We start from the raw sequence: 18,187 nt of genomic DNA, 5'->3' as shown, positions 1-18,187 counted from the left end.
ATATATATATATATATATATATATATATATATATATATTATAAAGATTTTATTTGTTTGGATGGTTTTAGATATATATCACCTTTTAGGTTGTATCGGAGCCAGAAATCCAACAAAAATAACATATTTATTGAAATTTCACTAGGGAAATTCTGGAGAGGAGTAGAATGTACGAAGCCTTCTACCTTGTGGAGATAGAAAAATTATTACGAAGACAGAAATTCAATTAAGAACATTTTATTTTAAAAATAATGCTATGTCATTGTATAATTTAAACCTATGACGACCTAATGCAATTTTAGAACTTCATCTTGCTTATATCAAGGGAATTCAACAGATAATATATAACAAAATGATTCATTTATGTCCAATTCGTGTTATATGATATTTGCGTGAAAAAAGACGATTAAGTTGAACCCCTTAAATTCCTTTAGCGCATCTATTATTTCAAAATTATCAATTAATGTTTATTATAACTATATACATGTATAAACTTAATACTTATTTTACTTGTGTAAATATCTTTTTATTACTATATAGAAAACATAAAATTAATCTTGATTAGTATATATATAAGATGAAAGTTTGTTCTTATTTAATTATGGATAAATAACTAAATGGTATTATATGTGTTAATTAACAAAGCTTACGTGTAGACACGAAAACAAGATAATGCAACACTAAAAAAAGTTAGAAAAAGATAGTACCTAAATTAAAGTAAAATAAAATAAAATAAAATAAAATAAAATAAAATGATTAAGTGGGAAACTATAGTTTCTTTTCGGTGCAAAAGTGAATATTAGTTTGAATTATGTTCATACAACATAATGGAAGGTCGGCTCTTTGCAATTAATTGTGATGTATGTGTGTTTGCATATGTATTAATGCATCGATCGAGATAGATTTAAAATTTAAATTTAAATTTTTTTTGGTTAAAATATTAATCAGTTGATTATTCAAATTACATGAACTAAATATATTATTTGAGTTAGAATTACTGAGTCAGACTGAATCTGTATTTAAACTTATACATTTGCCCTCGCCGCTGCCAAAGGTTAGGGCACGACTACAAAAAGCATTATATTTTTTTCACATGTTTAATAGGTAGATATTTTGATCGAATCGATGAGAAAAGATAATAGTGATATTCTCAGGTAGAAAAATTAGGAAGTTTTTCACTATTTATGTGAGAAATTGTTTACTAGTATCATATATTTTTTTAGTGAGCTGGTTCAAGAAATGAGTGGGAAAATCATGTTCTATAACATAAATATTTTCATGATTCACGATAGGAAAAACCTTTATTTCTAGTAGTTGGGTGATATTAATAAGATCTCCATCATACTTAATCATAAATCTCTTGTTAATAACCTTAAGCAACAAATTCAAATTAGTCGAAATATCCAAAACAAGCGAGAAATATATCTTATGAAAAAAAATGATATGAACTATATATTTTCGAGCAAGAATGGACTAGTAAGCCTCAAATTATACAGAAAATGATTTGTCACAACATATAAAACGTAGATTATTTTTTACACCTCAATTTGTGTGTAAATAACATTTTTTATATTTCGTATAACAAGGACTACTTTCTTTCATTTTTGTTTGTATTTAATATTTGACAACAATTAAATAGAACATAAAATTGTTTATCGTCGTCAAATTAACTTTAACATGAAATAATATGATATGAATAAGGTGGAATGATATAATTATACTATATTTGAACTATTATTAGAAGAAGATTTGATGCAAACTAATGTAGGGCTCTAATGAATTATTAAAGGGGAAGACAATTGGATGATATAATAGAAAGAAAAATGAGAAAGATTAGTTTAGATTGGATGCTTTTATTGTCTTATAATAAATATACTTTAGTGACATTGAGGGTTGTGGTGATCTTATTGAAAGAAATAAAGATAAAAAAAGATTATTATTTGCAACCATAGTAATCATATATTTCAAAATTCCATGTGGCTATACTTTAATTTCATTTTATTCGTCAAAAAACTATATGAGATAATAAATAGTATAAAAACAACATAATTATATAAAATGTTAAATCTCCTTTAAAATAAGATAAATACATGCTCAAATTTCAGATGTGATCTTTTTTACTTTTCCTAAATTTCGTTTCTAGAATTACTGGCTCTGCTATTGTAAAAATTCGAGCACTCGAAAGAAGAGGAAAAAAGAAAAAAATAAAAAATCTCTTTTCTCCGTATTACTAGTATGAAATAATGATCGGATAGAGAATCATTACTTGTCAGGTTCGAATTCAATAGACCCACGAAAAATAGATTTGGTAACTTCTTGACTTTGTTTAAGTCTTAATGAATATAATTACTCAATATATATACTGATAAAAAATAATGCATAAGCTAATTCGGATACCTCGATTATTAAAAAAAAAGGTTTCTTCTAGGAGCTTTTTGACACATGAGTAGTACAGAGTGAAACAACTCTTGAAGTGGTTGGTGAGGCAAAAGAACTTGGAAAAAATCAATCTCATTCCCACAACTTTTTGTCTGATTATGAAACAAAAAAATAACTTAACCCCTATAGTACTCATAGCTAGCTGTTTTTTTATTTATAAATTATATTCTTTTTTTTTCTTGGAGGGCCCAATAATTTCTCCTTCATTAGTGCATTTTTAAGTGATGTAGACATCCACTTTATTAATTTAATTAATCAAGAAATTAAAAAAGAAAAAAAACAATTGTTTTGTCACCTTCCACTCAAGTTCTTATATGAAGCAATATTTATTTATTTATAGAAGTTAATAAAAAGACAAAAGGAGAAGACTCATCATACATTATATTTAAATACTATATGCTAGACAATATAATCTTTATAATCAAGATTTTGTGGTTTACTTTTGTCTCAATCTATAAGTTCAAACATCACTTGGTGAAAGCTAGCTAGCTCCCTCTAAGTGAGGCAATCATGCTAAATTGATGGAACAAATTAAAGTACCTTTCATAGTAGATAGCTTGCTATATTACTTCACATCCAACAAAATAAAAGCCCCACTTCTATGAAATATTGGATAACTTAACCAATTACAAGAAAAAGGTGTTTTACACCCACCCCCCTCACCCCACATGTACGAGATCTGAATTAACTTATTCATATCTCAGTTAATTTTATGAGATATCTATTATCTTCCATCAATTATAAGTATCAGGTAAGTATTTTATCAACACTTGAACAGATGGAGAGAACATTACCTTTATTGAGATTTAAAGTGCTTAATCGATCTTGATTCATAATACACTTGATCATTAACCTATACATAGAAGTCAGGTATAGAAGTTGACGTATATGTTCTGACGTACTCAATATGTAATTTTAGTTTAAATTTTATATTTGAATAATTTTTTTTTAAAAAAATTGTGAACAACAATTAAATTCATAATTCAATTACTATCGTATCATTTTATGTCAATATTCTTGAATTTGGAATAAGTCAAGTTCGAAACTTAATTTCACCTATCCAAGGTTATGCTCTTGAGTGCAAGGTACGTCATTTAACTTATATGCATCGATAATGTACGATTTAACCTATTATATCATATTGATAGCTAATTAATGCTTTTATTATAAAGAGTAATTGTTAGGTGCACAAATTAAAATTAGGGCAATGATTTATTATATGAGTCATATCACATGCCTTGGATAGTCCAATCAATTTTGCATGTTGTACCCAAATATAACACACAAGAGCAAATATGATTTTGTTTTTTAGCGCAAATTTTGCCATTAATAGTGAATCAAATTCTTTTAAGTTATAGTGGGTTATGTAATCACAATCCTTCAATATATACCTTTAAATTGTACTTAATTAGGTGCTCTATTATTTGTTAATGAATATTCCTCTCCTTCCTTTTTAGTCTTTTCACTTCTTTCGAGTTTTCTTTCGGCCTTTTCAATTATTAATTCATTTATTTTTTAAAAAACGTTTATATGTGTTTTTAATGACAATTTTTTTAATGTTATAAAAGATATTTAAAAGTGGTAAAGTCATACAAATGTTATGGTGTGTCTATATGTAAAATCATATCAAAGCTTTAACTATACTTGCAAATAAATTGTTAACTTCAAAAAAGGACAAGTCTCCTCAACAATTTTTGTCTTCTTACTTCAATTAAGCACTTGGTGTGCCAAGTAAAATTCATATTATGAGTATATCATTATCCAAACTCAAGAAATCCTACCTTTTGATCAAGACAAACTAACTTCCAAAATGGCTCACCCTCACATTTTTATTAATCATAAAACATTATGAAAAACAATAAGAGGAAATGATCTCCTATGATTACTTACGATTTGAATGAAAGAAAATAATCTTATAAAGATATCATATATTTTATAATTAATATTTCGATATTTTATGTTATACTTTAATTATGATCTCTGATAAAATAATATGTACTACAAGACTCAATCTTTTGAATAGCGGGGTAGGTAAGGAATTATGAATGCGTATCTATATATATATATATTTGTATTTGTATATTTGAATGTGAATTCAGTTATTATTTTATGCTTACTTGAAATCGCTATAGCAATCAATAAATTTCAAGAAATCGAATTCTTAGCAACAAGGCAACTTTCAAAGTGATAAAATGATTTTTTTTTCTTTTTAGTGTGAAATAAATAAATAAATAAATTATGTAAATCCAATTCAAAAGGGTCATCAAAATAGGGCCCAATATCCGCTCTAACCAATCTACTCAATGATGGGCCACTAACAATGTGGGCCTTCACATGTTAAGGCCCAATACTTTTTAAGCTGGGCTCTGCTACACTGCCGGTGTAGTGAAAGTTTCCTACACCCCTCCCACCACTCCGACACGTGGAAGGGCATGTTGCACGTGGTAAACCCACCACTATCAAAAAAAATTATTAAATTCTGACGAATCCGATGAGATTCCTCTTGTAGAGTCAAATAATTTTTAACGTTTATTATTTGCGCGAATATATATTTAAATTTATTGTCTTTTACGATAAATAAATAAAAAAACATTCGTAGATTACTAAGATAAATTATTTAGTAGTTCACATGTGTGATGGAGGAACAGTATCTAACCTAAGATTCATATTATACTTTAAGCACCCATAAATTTGCTTTTTGACATGACCTATACTTGAGTTGATGGCTAGACTTTTAGCTTCAAATTTTATTGGTTTACGTAAACGCAATAATTTTAGTTCGAATCTTATCTCTATAAATGAATATCTATTGTAAATCAATCATGATTATATAGTATTTGATGTCATTGCAAGATAAATTATAAGTTTTTAAATTTTAAATTCATCTTGATGTGTCGGTATTCATCAGGACACTATCAGATATTTAAGTTATAAATACAGTTAGTGTAATAGTATACATAATCGATATTTAGTGACATAAATTTTCCTTCTAGCGATAGTAATACGATTTCAAAAACATTTAGCGGAAATTGAGTTATAGTGACAAGTTTGGACCTCATTATATTATATTATGTTTTAATTTAATTATGAAGTATTATTTATGATGTTTACGTGATTGACGTTGAACACTTGAACTCCATCCATGATTTTCTTTTTTTCTTGTCTTTTGTTTCTTTAATTAATAATTAATTATTTTGTGTTTTTCTTTTCCATAGCAAGATATCTTTTCGAATCTTACTAACTACTCCAAAGAAAGAGAACAATAAAAAGTTAATTAGATAGCTAAGTCTCACTTAAAATAAATAAAATATTCTTCAACTTTTTAATAAAATTTAATTAATATAATGATGTTATATTCATGAATAATTTCAATCAAAAACCACTTACAAAGTCTTCACCACAACTCAAAATATGGTCCACCATGTCTCCTTATAGACCCCCACTTTCAAATTTCCCAAATAGGGGACTTTGATTCACCATGCATTATGTGTTTATTTTAATATACAAATAATAATAATATAATAGTAACATATATATATTCAGTATAATTTTAATCTTATAAATGAGATTTCAGAAAAAATAAGATATATACAGATCTTAATAACTTTTATCTTTATAGGATAGCGACATTGTTTTCGATAAATCTCTGTCTAAAAAAAAAGTATATAAAGCATGATTGAAAAAAACATGACAAGTAATAAGATACGAAGGAATGGAGATATTTCTTTTAACAAATAATAATTATACACATCGAAGAAAAAGAAACTACTCAATTACAATGAGTGAATATTGTTTATATTATTTAATTTCCACCGATAGATTCTTGTGATATATAGTTCATAATCATCAATCTTAACCTATTTGGTAATTATGATATCTATCCTCAAAAACAAAATATTCCAAGAGTCAACATAACCATGACTTAATTTAATTATTAGTTTCTTAGTTAAAAATAAATTAATTTGGGGTTTGTGGAGGTGGGCTAAGGAGGCAAAAATTCATGCATCATAAATATATATATATGTAGGGTCAATATTATTATTATTATATAATATAGTACATTAATGATGATTATAGGGTTTGTTAAATTAACCTGAAATTATGGTATCTAGATTTAGGAGTTAGACTTAGATTAGGTTCTATAATGAAAGCTTATAGGAGAATATATATATTTTTTCCTCAACACTAAACCTAACTGCCTATAAAGTATAAAAAATGATTAGTTTTAATCATATATGTTGATCCATTTAGAGATTTTTACTTTTGCTTCTTATCTTGTCTCTAGTGGAAGGTTAGAAAATATACACAATGGAAGCAAAAGATTGGGCCACAATATTCCCTCTTATATGGGGCTCAACAAGTTGGTCTGACTTTTCGATCGGATTTTTTGAGTTCGAATTCTAAACATAAATAAAATTAGAAGTTTATATAAGAGATAGATAACTTTTTTTGTTTCAAATGATATGTTTATATTAAGAATTGTCATCGTTCTGAAGTTCATAATCATTAATGTTGAAGTCTTGATTCAGTTTCTGCCTCCGAAAATAAAGAAATCAGTGTTAATTGAGGAGAATTATTCCCTTTAATAAACTTAACATACGCGATATAATTTTTTTGTTTTCCACTTCGTGTTTGATGTTTCTATAAGAGCCTTGACTAATCCAATTTGAGTAATTCAAATTAAGTATTGTAGGGCCCATTACGAAAGTAATGCTCCCGACTAAATTTTATTCGTACTTAGGGTTTGAATCAAACCTCTAATTAGAGGTGACTAATTCCACTATTACATCATAACCATAGTGCGATATAAATTTAAATTAATCTTATTAATGAATATTAAATACTAGAATGTTATTGAGTTTTTTTGAAAATGACTTTTCAATTGAATGGAGAGGAGCACTCAAAAATGAATATGAAACTTAAAGCTAATTAGTGGTTGAGACTTTGCAAATGTGGCTAAATAATCACAACACCTTTTTTAGTCTTTTTTTTTCTGCATTTATAGATCTAAATAAAAAAAAATTAATTCATAAAATTAAAATTCTTATTCAGTATCCACTAATCTAAATTCACATCTTATGAAATTTAATTAATTCAAATTCACCCACATAGAACCCACTAAAGAATAACTATTTTCTAATTATAAAAAAAATTCATTCATCCTACTACACTTCCTATTAATACTAATTTAACGAATTATGAACTAATTATATCCTTTGAATAATTTGATTCTAAAATTAAAAGTTCTTTTACAATTCATATATATATATATATATATATATATATATTTTTTTTTTNGGGGTGTCCAATATTATACAGTCTTGTGTGCTTATTATGAACCATTTTGATAACTTTATATGATTAACGTGGGGCTAATGTGTAATTAATGCTGATTTAGACATTAGTATACTAGTTAGCCAGTCAATTAATAAGACTTGTAAGAGTATACAAGTTTGGAAAATCTAAATAATAATCATGCAACATTTTGGTCATATTCATTTTTAGAGCCACCATGTCGGAAAATATTCTATAAGATAATATTTCAATTTACAAATATGTGCAAATATTTTAGAAAGTCAGAATTTTCACTGAAAGATATATTAAAACAATCAAGGGTAATATCAGTAGTTATAAATAAAAAATAATAATTTTAATTTTATATATATATATATATATATATATATATATATATATGAAAATTCTTTTGGCAGAATGGTAAAATAACATATTTCACAGTATGTTATTTTATATTTTTGAATATTTTTACCATTTTAACTTTAATACATTTTAACTAAAAATGAAAAAAAAAAAATTAGTTTATTTTAAATATAAAAAGGATATTATAGACTTTTTAAAATTCTGGCCGGATTTTCTGGCCATTTAGAACACGCACACACACACGCATGCACACACATATATTATCATTTTCGACGTAAAAAGACGTGAAGTTAAAATAAAATTAATATATAATATTTAGTTTGTAATTTAAAAACTCAAATAATTAAGTATACATATATAAGTTATGACTGAATTAACATATTATATTATGTTAGGCGAAAAATAAAATAACTATTACTCATAAACTTCTAACCAGCTATCGAACGATTTAATTTTGCATGCACATGACTGGTGGAATAATGTTAGGAAGAAACACATGTGGATGTGCCTCACACTGTTCAAACAAACACATAGTATATAGTTTATATAAGAATTTAGGAACCAAGAACAATATCACATTAATTAGCCCTACATATACTGCAATTTTATGCTTCTTGGATCCACAACTAATCAAATAACTAAATTATCCACTTTCAACCTAGATTAGCTCGATTTTAAAATGTGTCATAAAATTTAGAATTGTATTTTTTTATATATAAATATATTAACTGTATTTTATTAATATGTGATTCGTTCTACGGTGTATATAAAATTTGTGTTAAATATATTCTTAGTTTAATTATAATAATTAAGTTCTAATTATTTGATTTATTATAAATATCAAATGTGAATAAATATTTTCGTAGAATTTTTTTCTAATCAACTTTTGCAAGTCCTCATGTTAAACAAAGTGTTCCTTTTTTTTCTCTTCCTAATGGTTTTCCATCATCATAATACATACAAAATTAATTAAAACACTTTTAATTAAGGGAGACCTTAATTATGCTAATTAACTTTTTTTGTTGTTGATTGAAAGTGATGGCAATATTATTGTTCAAAGATCTTCCAAATCTTAATTATGGCCCACCAACATTAATCAACCAATTAGAGGTAATTACGTGGATTTTTAAATATGAAATTATATTATATATCAGACATGATCCCATCATAATGTACAAAATAAATATAATTAAATTATTAACTTTCTAGTCATCTTATAACTTCCTTTTTGGAGCCATTACTTTGGAAGGATCCTAAAAAAGATTAAAGATAATATCCTAATAATTCTGACTTAATTTTCAAGTTGTTATCTCTTTTATTGAAAATTATATTTAATTATAATTAAGTTAATGGAAATCCCATCAAAACTTTTTTGATTTTAAAATAACAATTAATAATACTAATTAGGAAAACCCGTGAATTAGGAGGGGATTAGCAAGAAGACACATGGTCACTAATGCAACAAAACAAATTTAATTTTATTATTGTGTTATATAAAAATAAAAAAAAAGTTAGATACTTAAATACATGAATGTCCACATAATAACATGTCGTGCAAAATCAACTAACTTGGTTGGGAGATCAAGATTTAATCAGTGACGAAGTTAAAAATTTATCTGATCTGTTTAAAATATGAAAAGTAAATATAGAAAGAGGTCAAATATATTTAACAACTATCATATATACATATTAAAAAAGGCGAAAATAAAATAATATCAACAAATACACATAATGAATTTTTTTTCTTTGATATATTGAAAACCTAAATAAATAATTTGAACATGTACAAGATCCTATTTTTAGGATAAAATTATAATTCTACTCTCCTATAGATTATATCCAAGCCAATCCGTGAGCCGACCTAAATTCACAAATAGCCACTTTTCAGTTCTTATAATTGAAATTCGAAAAATCTTGGACAATTTTCAAAGATTATCGAAATATCCTGAAATTTCAACGATGACTTATGACGATAACTATTTTCAAAGATAGATAAAACGAGTGGCTAGTAAACGATATTTCTATGACCCCGCTGGCGCAAGGCTTAGATGTAGATCCAATTCAAACGGGTCATCACAATTGGGCCCAAAATCCGGTCTAGAGAAACTACTCAATGATGGCCCATTACTTCCATCTACTCTACCACTATGGGCCTTAACATGTTGAGGCCCAACACTTGTTAAGTTTGGCTCCGCTATACCACCGGTATAGTGAAAGTTCGCTACGCCCCCCCTCCCTCCATGTGACACGTGGAAGGATGGTGGAGCGCGTGGTACATAAACCCACGATGGAGTTGACCCCGCCGGGTATACTACAGTACCCGGCGGAGTGAGGAGGTGAGATGGCGGAGCGAACGCGGAAATAATAGGGTTCCTCATATAAGCATTTCTACTAGCTTGAATTTGGGCACGTTTCAATTGTTGCCTTTCTTTTTTGTGAGCATTTTGATGTCCACCTAAAGCTTGTGAATTTGCAAATTCCCTAGAACAATATTGACACTCATATTTCCGGCCATCGATCGCCGGAAAGTCACCGGATTCCGGTGACCCCGATGACGTTTTTGTAGACTCAACCTCTTGTTCCTGATCCTCTATAACGTTGAAACCAAATAATTTTAATCGTCCACTAGTATTAGAACCTGTGCGATATTCCAATTCCGCCATATAGATGTTTTTTCTTTATATATATTTGTGTGACTATAAGTGTATATGTGAAATAAATGAAGGAGAAAGTGAGACAAATAAAAATGTAAGAGAATTTTGAAACAAAGGAGAAGGCGTTAGAGAAATGAATGCATGTATAAGTTATATATATAGTACAAAGTTTGGAAGGGTTTTAATATTTTAATTTAGCAAAGAGAATATTTTATTATAAAGTTAGAGAGAGAAAAATAGATTGTTGCGGACATCACAAGGAGAAGCTTAGGAACATCTAACAAGTTAAAAGAGTGACAAAAATTGGGACCCACTCGTAAAATATTTATTCAGACTCGATATTTTATATTTTAAATTTTTTTGTATTTGTGTAATATTGAGTATGTAATTAAATGCATGCATGTGATACTCAATGATGGAAGACAGATCGATGAGGATGGATCAAGAGTAGGACGATCAAGTGTTCAATTTATGAAAATCACAATACATAAATATTTAAGACAAATCATACATCAAAATTAGAAAAAATAGTGAAAGTGTCAATTTGTTTGTTTATTTTTGTTTACTTGAAGTTTTAAATTTTGTCTTGTTTCAATTGAACTATTGAGTATATAGTGTAGTGAATTTGATTCATGTGAAAGTAGTAGGGTTGTTGAACTATTAAATGATTGTCTTTTAATTTAGATCATTGTTTTTTATTAGTGTAAATTTTTATCTTTCTCATTGCACTCGTAGGTTTTGAACAATAATAATAATAACATATTTAATATAATTTCATAAATATTTTTAAAAAAAATACTTTATATAAAAATCTTAGAGAGAAATAATTATAGACAGACCCACGATTCAAGAAAAACAAATCAAAAAACTTTGTAGCTTTTGTTTACCAAAATGATGAAAGATTAGAAAAGTATATACCATGAGTACTAATATGAATATAGTGGTGAAATTATTCCACCCTTAATCAGAGTCTCGAATTTGAGTCATGATATAAAAAAAATTCTGCTGAAAACATTATTCATAAATATATTCTTCGCTGCATCATTTAAATTTAGTCAAAGTTTTAATATAGACGTCGAACGTCAAAAAAAATATATACTAAAACCATGATCATTGATTAGGGGACAAGATATCATTCATGGAATTACTTCAAAGTTGAGATCTCTAAAATTAAATTACAATTAGTAATTTAATTGTCCCAATTTATCTTTTGTATTTTTCTTTTAAAAGTATCAATACAAATTACCTGATTTGAAGTTTATAAATTTAAAATTATCAGATTCTAAATATATATTTATTTAAGATGCTTTGTACTAACTTATGTATTTTTTTTACTATTTTGATAAATATATAATAGATGATGAATCTCTCGATAAATTTTATCTCTATAAATATTTATAGTCTATAATATGGTCCCTTAAAATATTGTATGTCAAATATTAGTATTAAATTTATTTTATTCCAAAAATGTCCTTGGATTATTCTCTTTGATTTGAACAGCTGTATTAGCTTAATCACAGGAGCCGACACAGACCAAACCAATAAAAAATAAAACTAATGTAAAAAAATCAAAAATAATAATAATATCATGCATGCAATGTAAATTTTAATAAAAATAATTTTAGCAACGATAAATATATATGCATTACTAAATTATTATTAGATTCAATATCATTATAAGCTTTAATGACATTAATAGTAAATATTAACTATCGCTAAAAATGATAACTAAATTATGACCGTTAATTAATTATGGCTAATGATTATTTTTGATATCATACATACATATCAACAACGGTTATGGGTCTTGGTTTGAATTCTGTGTATATAAAAAATCATGTTAAAGCATCGCCTTCAAAAGTTAATATTACAATATACGAATTTGAATTAATTATACTCCTTTAGAATAAGTCAATAATTATCTAAACGGTTACATAGGAACAGTATCTAACCTTAGATTCATGCACATCTACGATTATTTATTGATCAAATCTAATCACTCTATGGCCCACGTGTCTCCCTCATACTAATACAACTTATATATTATGGAAAAGGGTCTGATATATCTCTCAACTTTGTCATTTGGAGATGATATACCCCTCATTATAAAAGTGGCTCATATATGCCCTTACCGTTATACAAACGGCTCACATATACCCCTGCCGTTACAAAATGGCTCACATATACCCTTCATTTAACGGAAGTTAAAAAATTAGTTTTAAATTTATATTTATTACTTCTAATTTTTTTAAAAAAATTATTTAGGGGTATATATAATTCTTTTATCAAAGTTCAAGGTATATTTTAATTTTTTTCATACATAAATTATTTTTTGACTTCTTTTATTATAATTATTTGAATTTCTTATTCTTATTTTGTTTTTTCTTTCATTCCTTAGTTTAAAGAATAAAAAATTAAACTATTTTTTATGTGTATTGTAATTTAATTTCGTATTCGAAGAAAAAATTTGGTCATTTACAATAAGTTATACAAGAATATTAGTGAAACATAAATAAATTTGATTATCAATTTATAAATTAGTAATTGAAACGAGGATTAAATCTACTCATATGGGATTATATTTTTTAGAAAAAAATAATAAAAATTTAGATTAAAATTATTATTTTTTTCATTTCCGTTAGAGGAAAAGGGTATATGTGAGCCATTTGTTTACAAGTAGGGGTATATATGAGCCACTTTCATAACAAGGGGTATATCAGCTCTAAATGACAAAGTTGAAGGGTATATCAGACCCTTTTCCCTATCTATTATAATCGTAGTATTTGAGTCAGCAATGAATTCGATAAATTAAATATTCTCGATATGGTATATACATACATACTGCAATTTTGATAGGTATTGTATCTTTAATCATAATCTTAATAGTATTATAAATTTAATATTATAAAAAGTTTTTTTTTCTTTTAACTTGTTTTAAGAGTATTTATTCTTTTTTACTTTTTTGATAACTCGAAGGAGCGTTAAATATTCAAACATCTCTAATTTATCCCAAAAAATGCTAAAACTATAGTCCACAAATTATTTGGCTTTATAGATAAGTAATGCCCTTTTTTTGCAAGAGTGAAGAACTAGAAATATTTTCATAACATTCAACAAGTTGAGTAGTCATAACTCATAAGTTGCAAATAGAAAAATTTAAATCAATCTTCCATATGGGATGATGATTAGTCAATATGTGGAAAACTTTACAAAAACAATTACACTAACATTATAATTTTTTTTAATTTGGTGGTTGATGTTTGTATTAAAGCTCAACTATATCTGAATCGCATATTGCATGATCTATTTTGAGACAAATTTTCAATAGAATTTTTTTCATATTCAAAACTCGAACTCGTACATCAAAATGTGGAGGAATGACTATCATAAATTCATAATTTATATTTATTCAACACAGATAATTAATATATGTTAATATACACATATTATATTTAGTTTGAACGCGATACATATTAATTATCTGCTCTTAGTATTTATATTAAATCAATTTGTAAATGACATGTGGACTCCCTCTATTTTTCACATTTAAGGTGAAAATTACTTAATTTAATATTAAAATCAAGTGAGAATAAGTATTTATTGTATAATATTCCTAAGGGTATTTATTATGAAATATTAAAAAAAAAAAAATAAACTAATAATTCAGGTGTTACAACTTCAAATTGGGAACCCCACCATTACGTGTTGATGATGAATCATAATATTAGGAATTTTGCGTGATTGACGATGAAATTCATATAATATATAGTTTTAAATTATTATTATTTTATTATTTTATGATTTTTTTTCGATGGCAAAGATCTCTACGAATCTTACTAACTACAAGACTAGACTTGAGAGATAGAAAGAGAAAAAAGTTAATTAGTTACACTTAAAATAAACCAAATATTCTTCAACTTTCTTTTGATATAATGATTTTATATTCATAAATGTTCAATCAAAAGCTCTTTCAAGTTACAAAGTCTTCACCATAACTCCAAATATGTCCCACCATGTCTCCTTAATTACCCCACCCCCCACTTCCCCACCCTACCCCGTAAAATCGAAAATCAATCGAAAACAGTTTAATTCTCGACTCATAAAAATAAGAGTAAGAAACATATATATATTCTATTCTTTTCATATCTTAGCTATAAAATTGATGTATATACCAGTATAATTTTATAGATGAGGTCTGAAATAAGATAAAATATGAACATATCTTAATTTTTTTTTATGAATAAGAGATATTATTTTCATTTTGTACGAATTCGACATAATTTAGTAGTAATTTTAATTTTAATTATTTATTGATATTCAAAAAACATATTAAGTAGGTGTTCGAATATTAAGAAATGTGATATTTAAAATCGAACAATGTTAGTAACATATACATTTTACTTATACAAGCCAATGTTTAATCAAATGTTGTTTTGATTTATTATTACTTTTTTTTTTGAATTCAAAGCTTTGTGCCTACTAGCATCTGATATTACTATCTTAAAATTCAAAATTCATAAAATTTTAGACTCGCAATGCCTCACTTTCAAAATTTTCTCCTAGCACAATTAAAATAGATTTTAATATATTCCATGCATAATGTGTTGGTTTAATAGTTGAAATAATATTTTGAATCATTAAATGAAAGCATAGGTTATACATTCTTTTGGACCGTTAGATTCTAATCATAACTAACCATTAGTTTGTATTACTAAATTAATGAAATGACCATTTTAAAGAGACAATAAGGATATGATTTGATATTTATAGGCTTTAGACATGCATTTTCCTAGTAATAAACAATTTTAATTAGCTTTTCTTGTAGGTAACAATGATACCTATCTACATAAAAGAAAATTTTAAAAGTCAACTTAACCATGAATTAATTTAATTAATTAATTAGGAGGCAAAAGTTCATACATGATGAATGTAGGGTCAATTAAACTAATGGTGATTAATTATAATAGGGTTTGTTAATATGAAATTAATTATTGCTTCTAGATATAGTAGTAATAGATTAGGATCCCATAATGAAGCTTAAGATATATTTTACAACACTAAACCTAACAGCCTATTTATAATAATTTATGAATATATATATATATATATATATATAGCTTCATTTACATCACCACATACATGGATCCAATGTTTTCTCACTTTCCTTTATTCTCTTATAGCTCTATTGATAAGATTAGAAAAAATAAAGGACGTGACTTAGTGATCAATAAAAATAATTATAAAAAAAAACTTTACGTATCATAATTCATACGAAGCAAAGATGAGAAAAAATATTAGGTCGTTTATTTCCATTTATATAAGTTTTGGCGAGTATAAATGTTCTGTATATCAGAAAAACACTATTTTTCAATGAATTGTATCGCATGTCAGTATCTAATTCCTCAATAACGTTTCCATTAGACGACAAGTAAGATTTCAATGGAACGTCTATCGTATTAACAATATTCTGATACTGATAAAAACACATATTTAATAAAATAGTCAAGATACAATTAAACTGTCTCGATCAATAGTATAATTATTTAATAAAACTAAAGAAAGAGGTTGGGAAACATAATAATCAAAGGATTGGACCACACAATGACCTTGCTATGGGGCTCAAGAAATTGGTCTGTCTCATAAGGGAAATTTAATAAGTGAAAGTGACCCTCAATTAATTGGGAATTTAAAAGGGTCATACTTAAAAATACATTGAAAATTAATCATAGCACTATGAGTTGTTGGGACTTAGCAACAAATAGCTAAACAAAAAAATATTTTAGATTTATACACTTTGGGTACTTTTGTAACCTATCTATGAAAATTAAACAAGTGGTTAATTAACACAAATAGTTTGCACTTACTTTAACTAGGGTTTTGTATGCTAGCTAGCTTTTCATTTTTGCTAAATACACAAGTAGTTAGTTGCTTCATTTAAATTCATGCATCTTACTTTAAAAATAATAATAAGAAGATATACTTATTAAACTTAAAATTTCAAATATTTTTATGTATTTTTAATATATATTTATTGATAATAATACTTGAAGTATATAGATAGTGTGTTTTATTTTAAAGGTTACTATAGTCCCACTTTTATGGACGGATACATATAGTTATCGGTCTCTAAGTACAAGTACCTCATAACTCAAAATTTAATAATTTAACATTATCGATGCATATTAGTTAAACTTGTCGTCCTAAATAATAATTAGTTTGTAATTCTCATAATTTTAGGTATTTTTAATGCTATACTGTATACTGCTAAGGGTTATGGTGAAATAAAATATTCCTTTATTTTTAACCACAAGTCTTGAGTTTCTAATAAAGAATACAACGCTAGATTTTTAATGGGCTTTGCGTTACGTAAATTTGAATAAGTTGAAACTTTGAAACAAGTGGGACCATTTTTGTCCATTTTCTATGATTATAATGAGGCCAATGCTATGCAAGTTTGACAAAATAGCCAAAAAAAAAAGCCTAATTATTAAAGGAAAAAAAACAAACTTAGTTTTAAATCATGTCACCTTTGCCACATTTTGGCCAGATTCATTTTTTAGCAGACACCACTAATTAATCAAAGTGCATTAAAGCCATATCATGTTTGAAATATATTCTTGTGAAATTCTGAAATTTCAACTACCAAAGATGTGATTGTCCATTTTTTGTAAACTTTATTGGTTGTAGTAGTACTTTGGTTTAACTTTTTGGCCATGATTTGGGAATTTGGTTTGAAAATTGGCACCTAAATTCAACTATTTTTACAAGTTTTAACCAATCTATATTTGAAAAAGTAAACACTATTAATCTACTCTACCAAAGGAAACCACTTTGAAACTTCTTTCTTGTACTTATTAAGTTGACAAGAGTTAGAGAAGGGTCATGTCTCCCAAAATCGGATCGAGGATTTGAATTTAATACAATCGAATAACGCTTACTTTTTAGGTTACTATACGAAACGAGCAGCCGAAAACGGCTGTCCCTATATTGATTTTTATTTTTTAAAAGTTGTGCAAATTAATATAGCCCTTGAAACTGATAAAATATAAGATGGTCGTCTAACATTTACGTAGTTTTAAGTTGTGGTATGATGTTCTCTCATAAGATTTGTAATTTTCTCAAAAAAAAGATCTTTAGATCGTTGTCTAAAAGGTCATAAAATGTAGAGAATTAAAGGTTATTTATTAAATAATTATCTCAAAACGTGATCACACATAAATCATAATAACTTTAGCGAGTTTTCACTTACTGAGTTCAGATCAACAGTTGCTTTAATGTTAAAATCCTTAGTCGGGAGCGTAATCCTCCGACTGGGGTCCTACCTGATGCGGATTATTTGGACTCGAATAAGAGTATTAGACACCAGGTGAAAATCGAAAAATAAAAACCAAAAAAAAAAAAAGTCTACTCATGAACAACCCACCCACCCCCTCAAAA

The 18,187-nt window shown here is 26.6% G+C and overlaps 1 protein-coding gene across 1 annotated transcript; it reads right to left on the bottom strand.

Annotated features, from left to right (window-relative positions):
• Positions 1-9,821: 9,821 nt before the first annotated feature.
• On the bottom strand, positions 9,822-10,891 carry LOC107019854 (zinc finger protein GIS3-like). Its single transcript, XM_015220219.2, has one exon. It carries the CDS (start codon positions 10,757-10,759, stop codon positions 10,118-10,120), a length of 642 nt encoding a protein of 213 aa, XP_015075705.1. The 5' UTR covers positions 10,760-10,891; the 3' UTR covers positions 9,822-10,117.
• Between the last annotated feature and the right edge of the window lie 7,296 nt (positions 10,892-18,187).

Source organism: Solanum pennellii, chromosome 5, assembly GCF_001406875.1.
Source record: "Solanum pennellii chromosome 5, SPENNV200".
NCBI lineage: Eukaryota > Viridiplantae > Streptophyta > Magnoliopsida > Solanales > Solanaceae > Solanum > Solanum pennellii.
The sequence above is the reverse complement of the archived record's forward strand: the minus strand, read 5'-3'. Positions and strand labels throughout refer to the sequence as shown.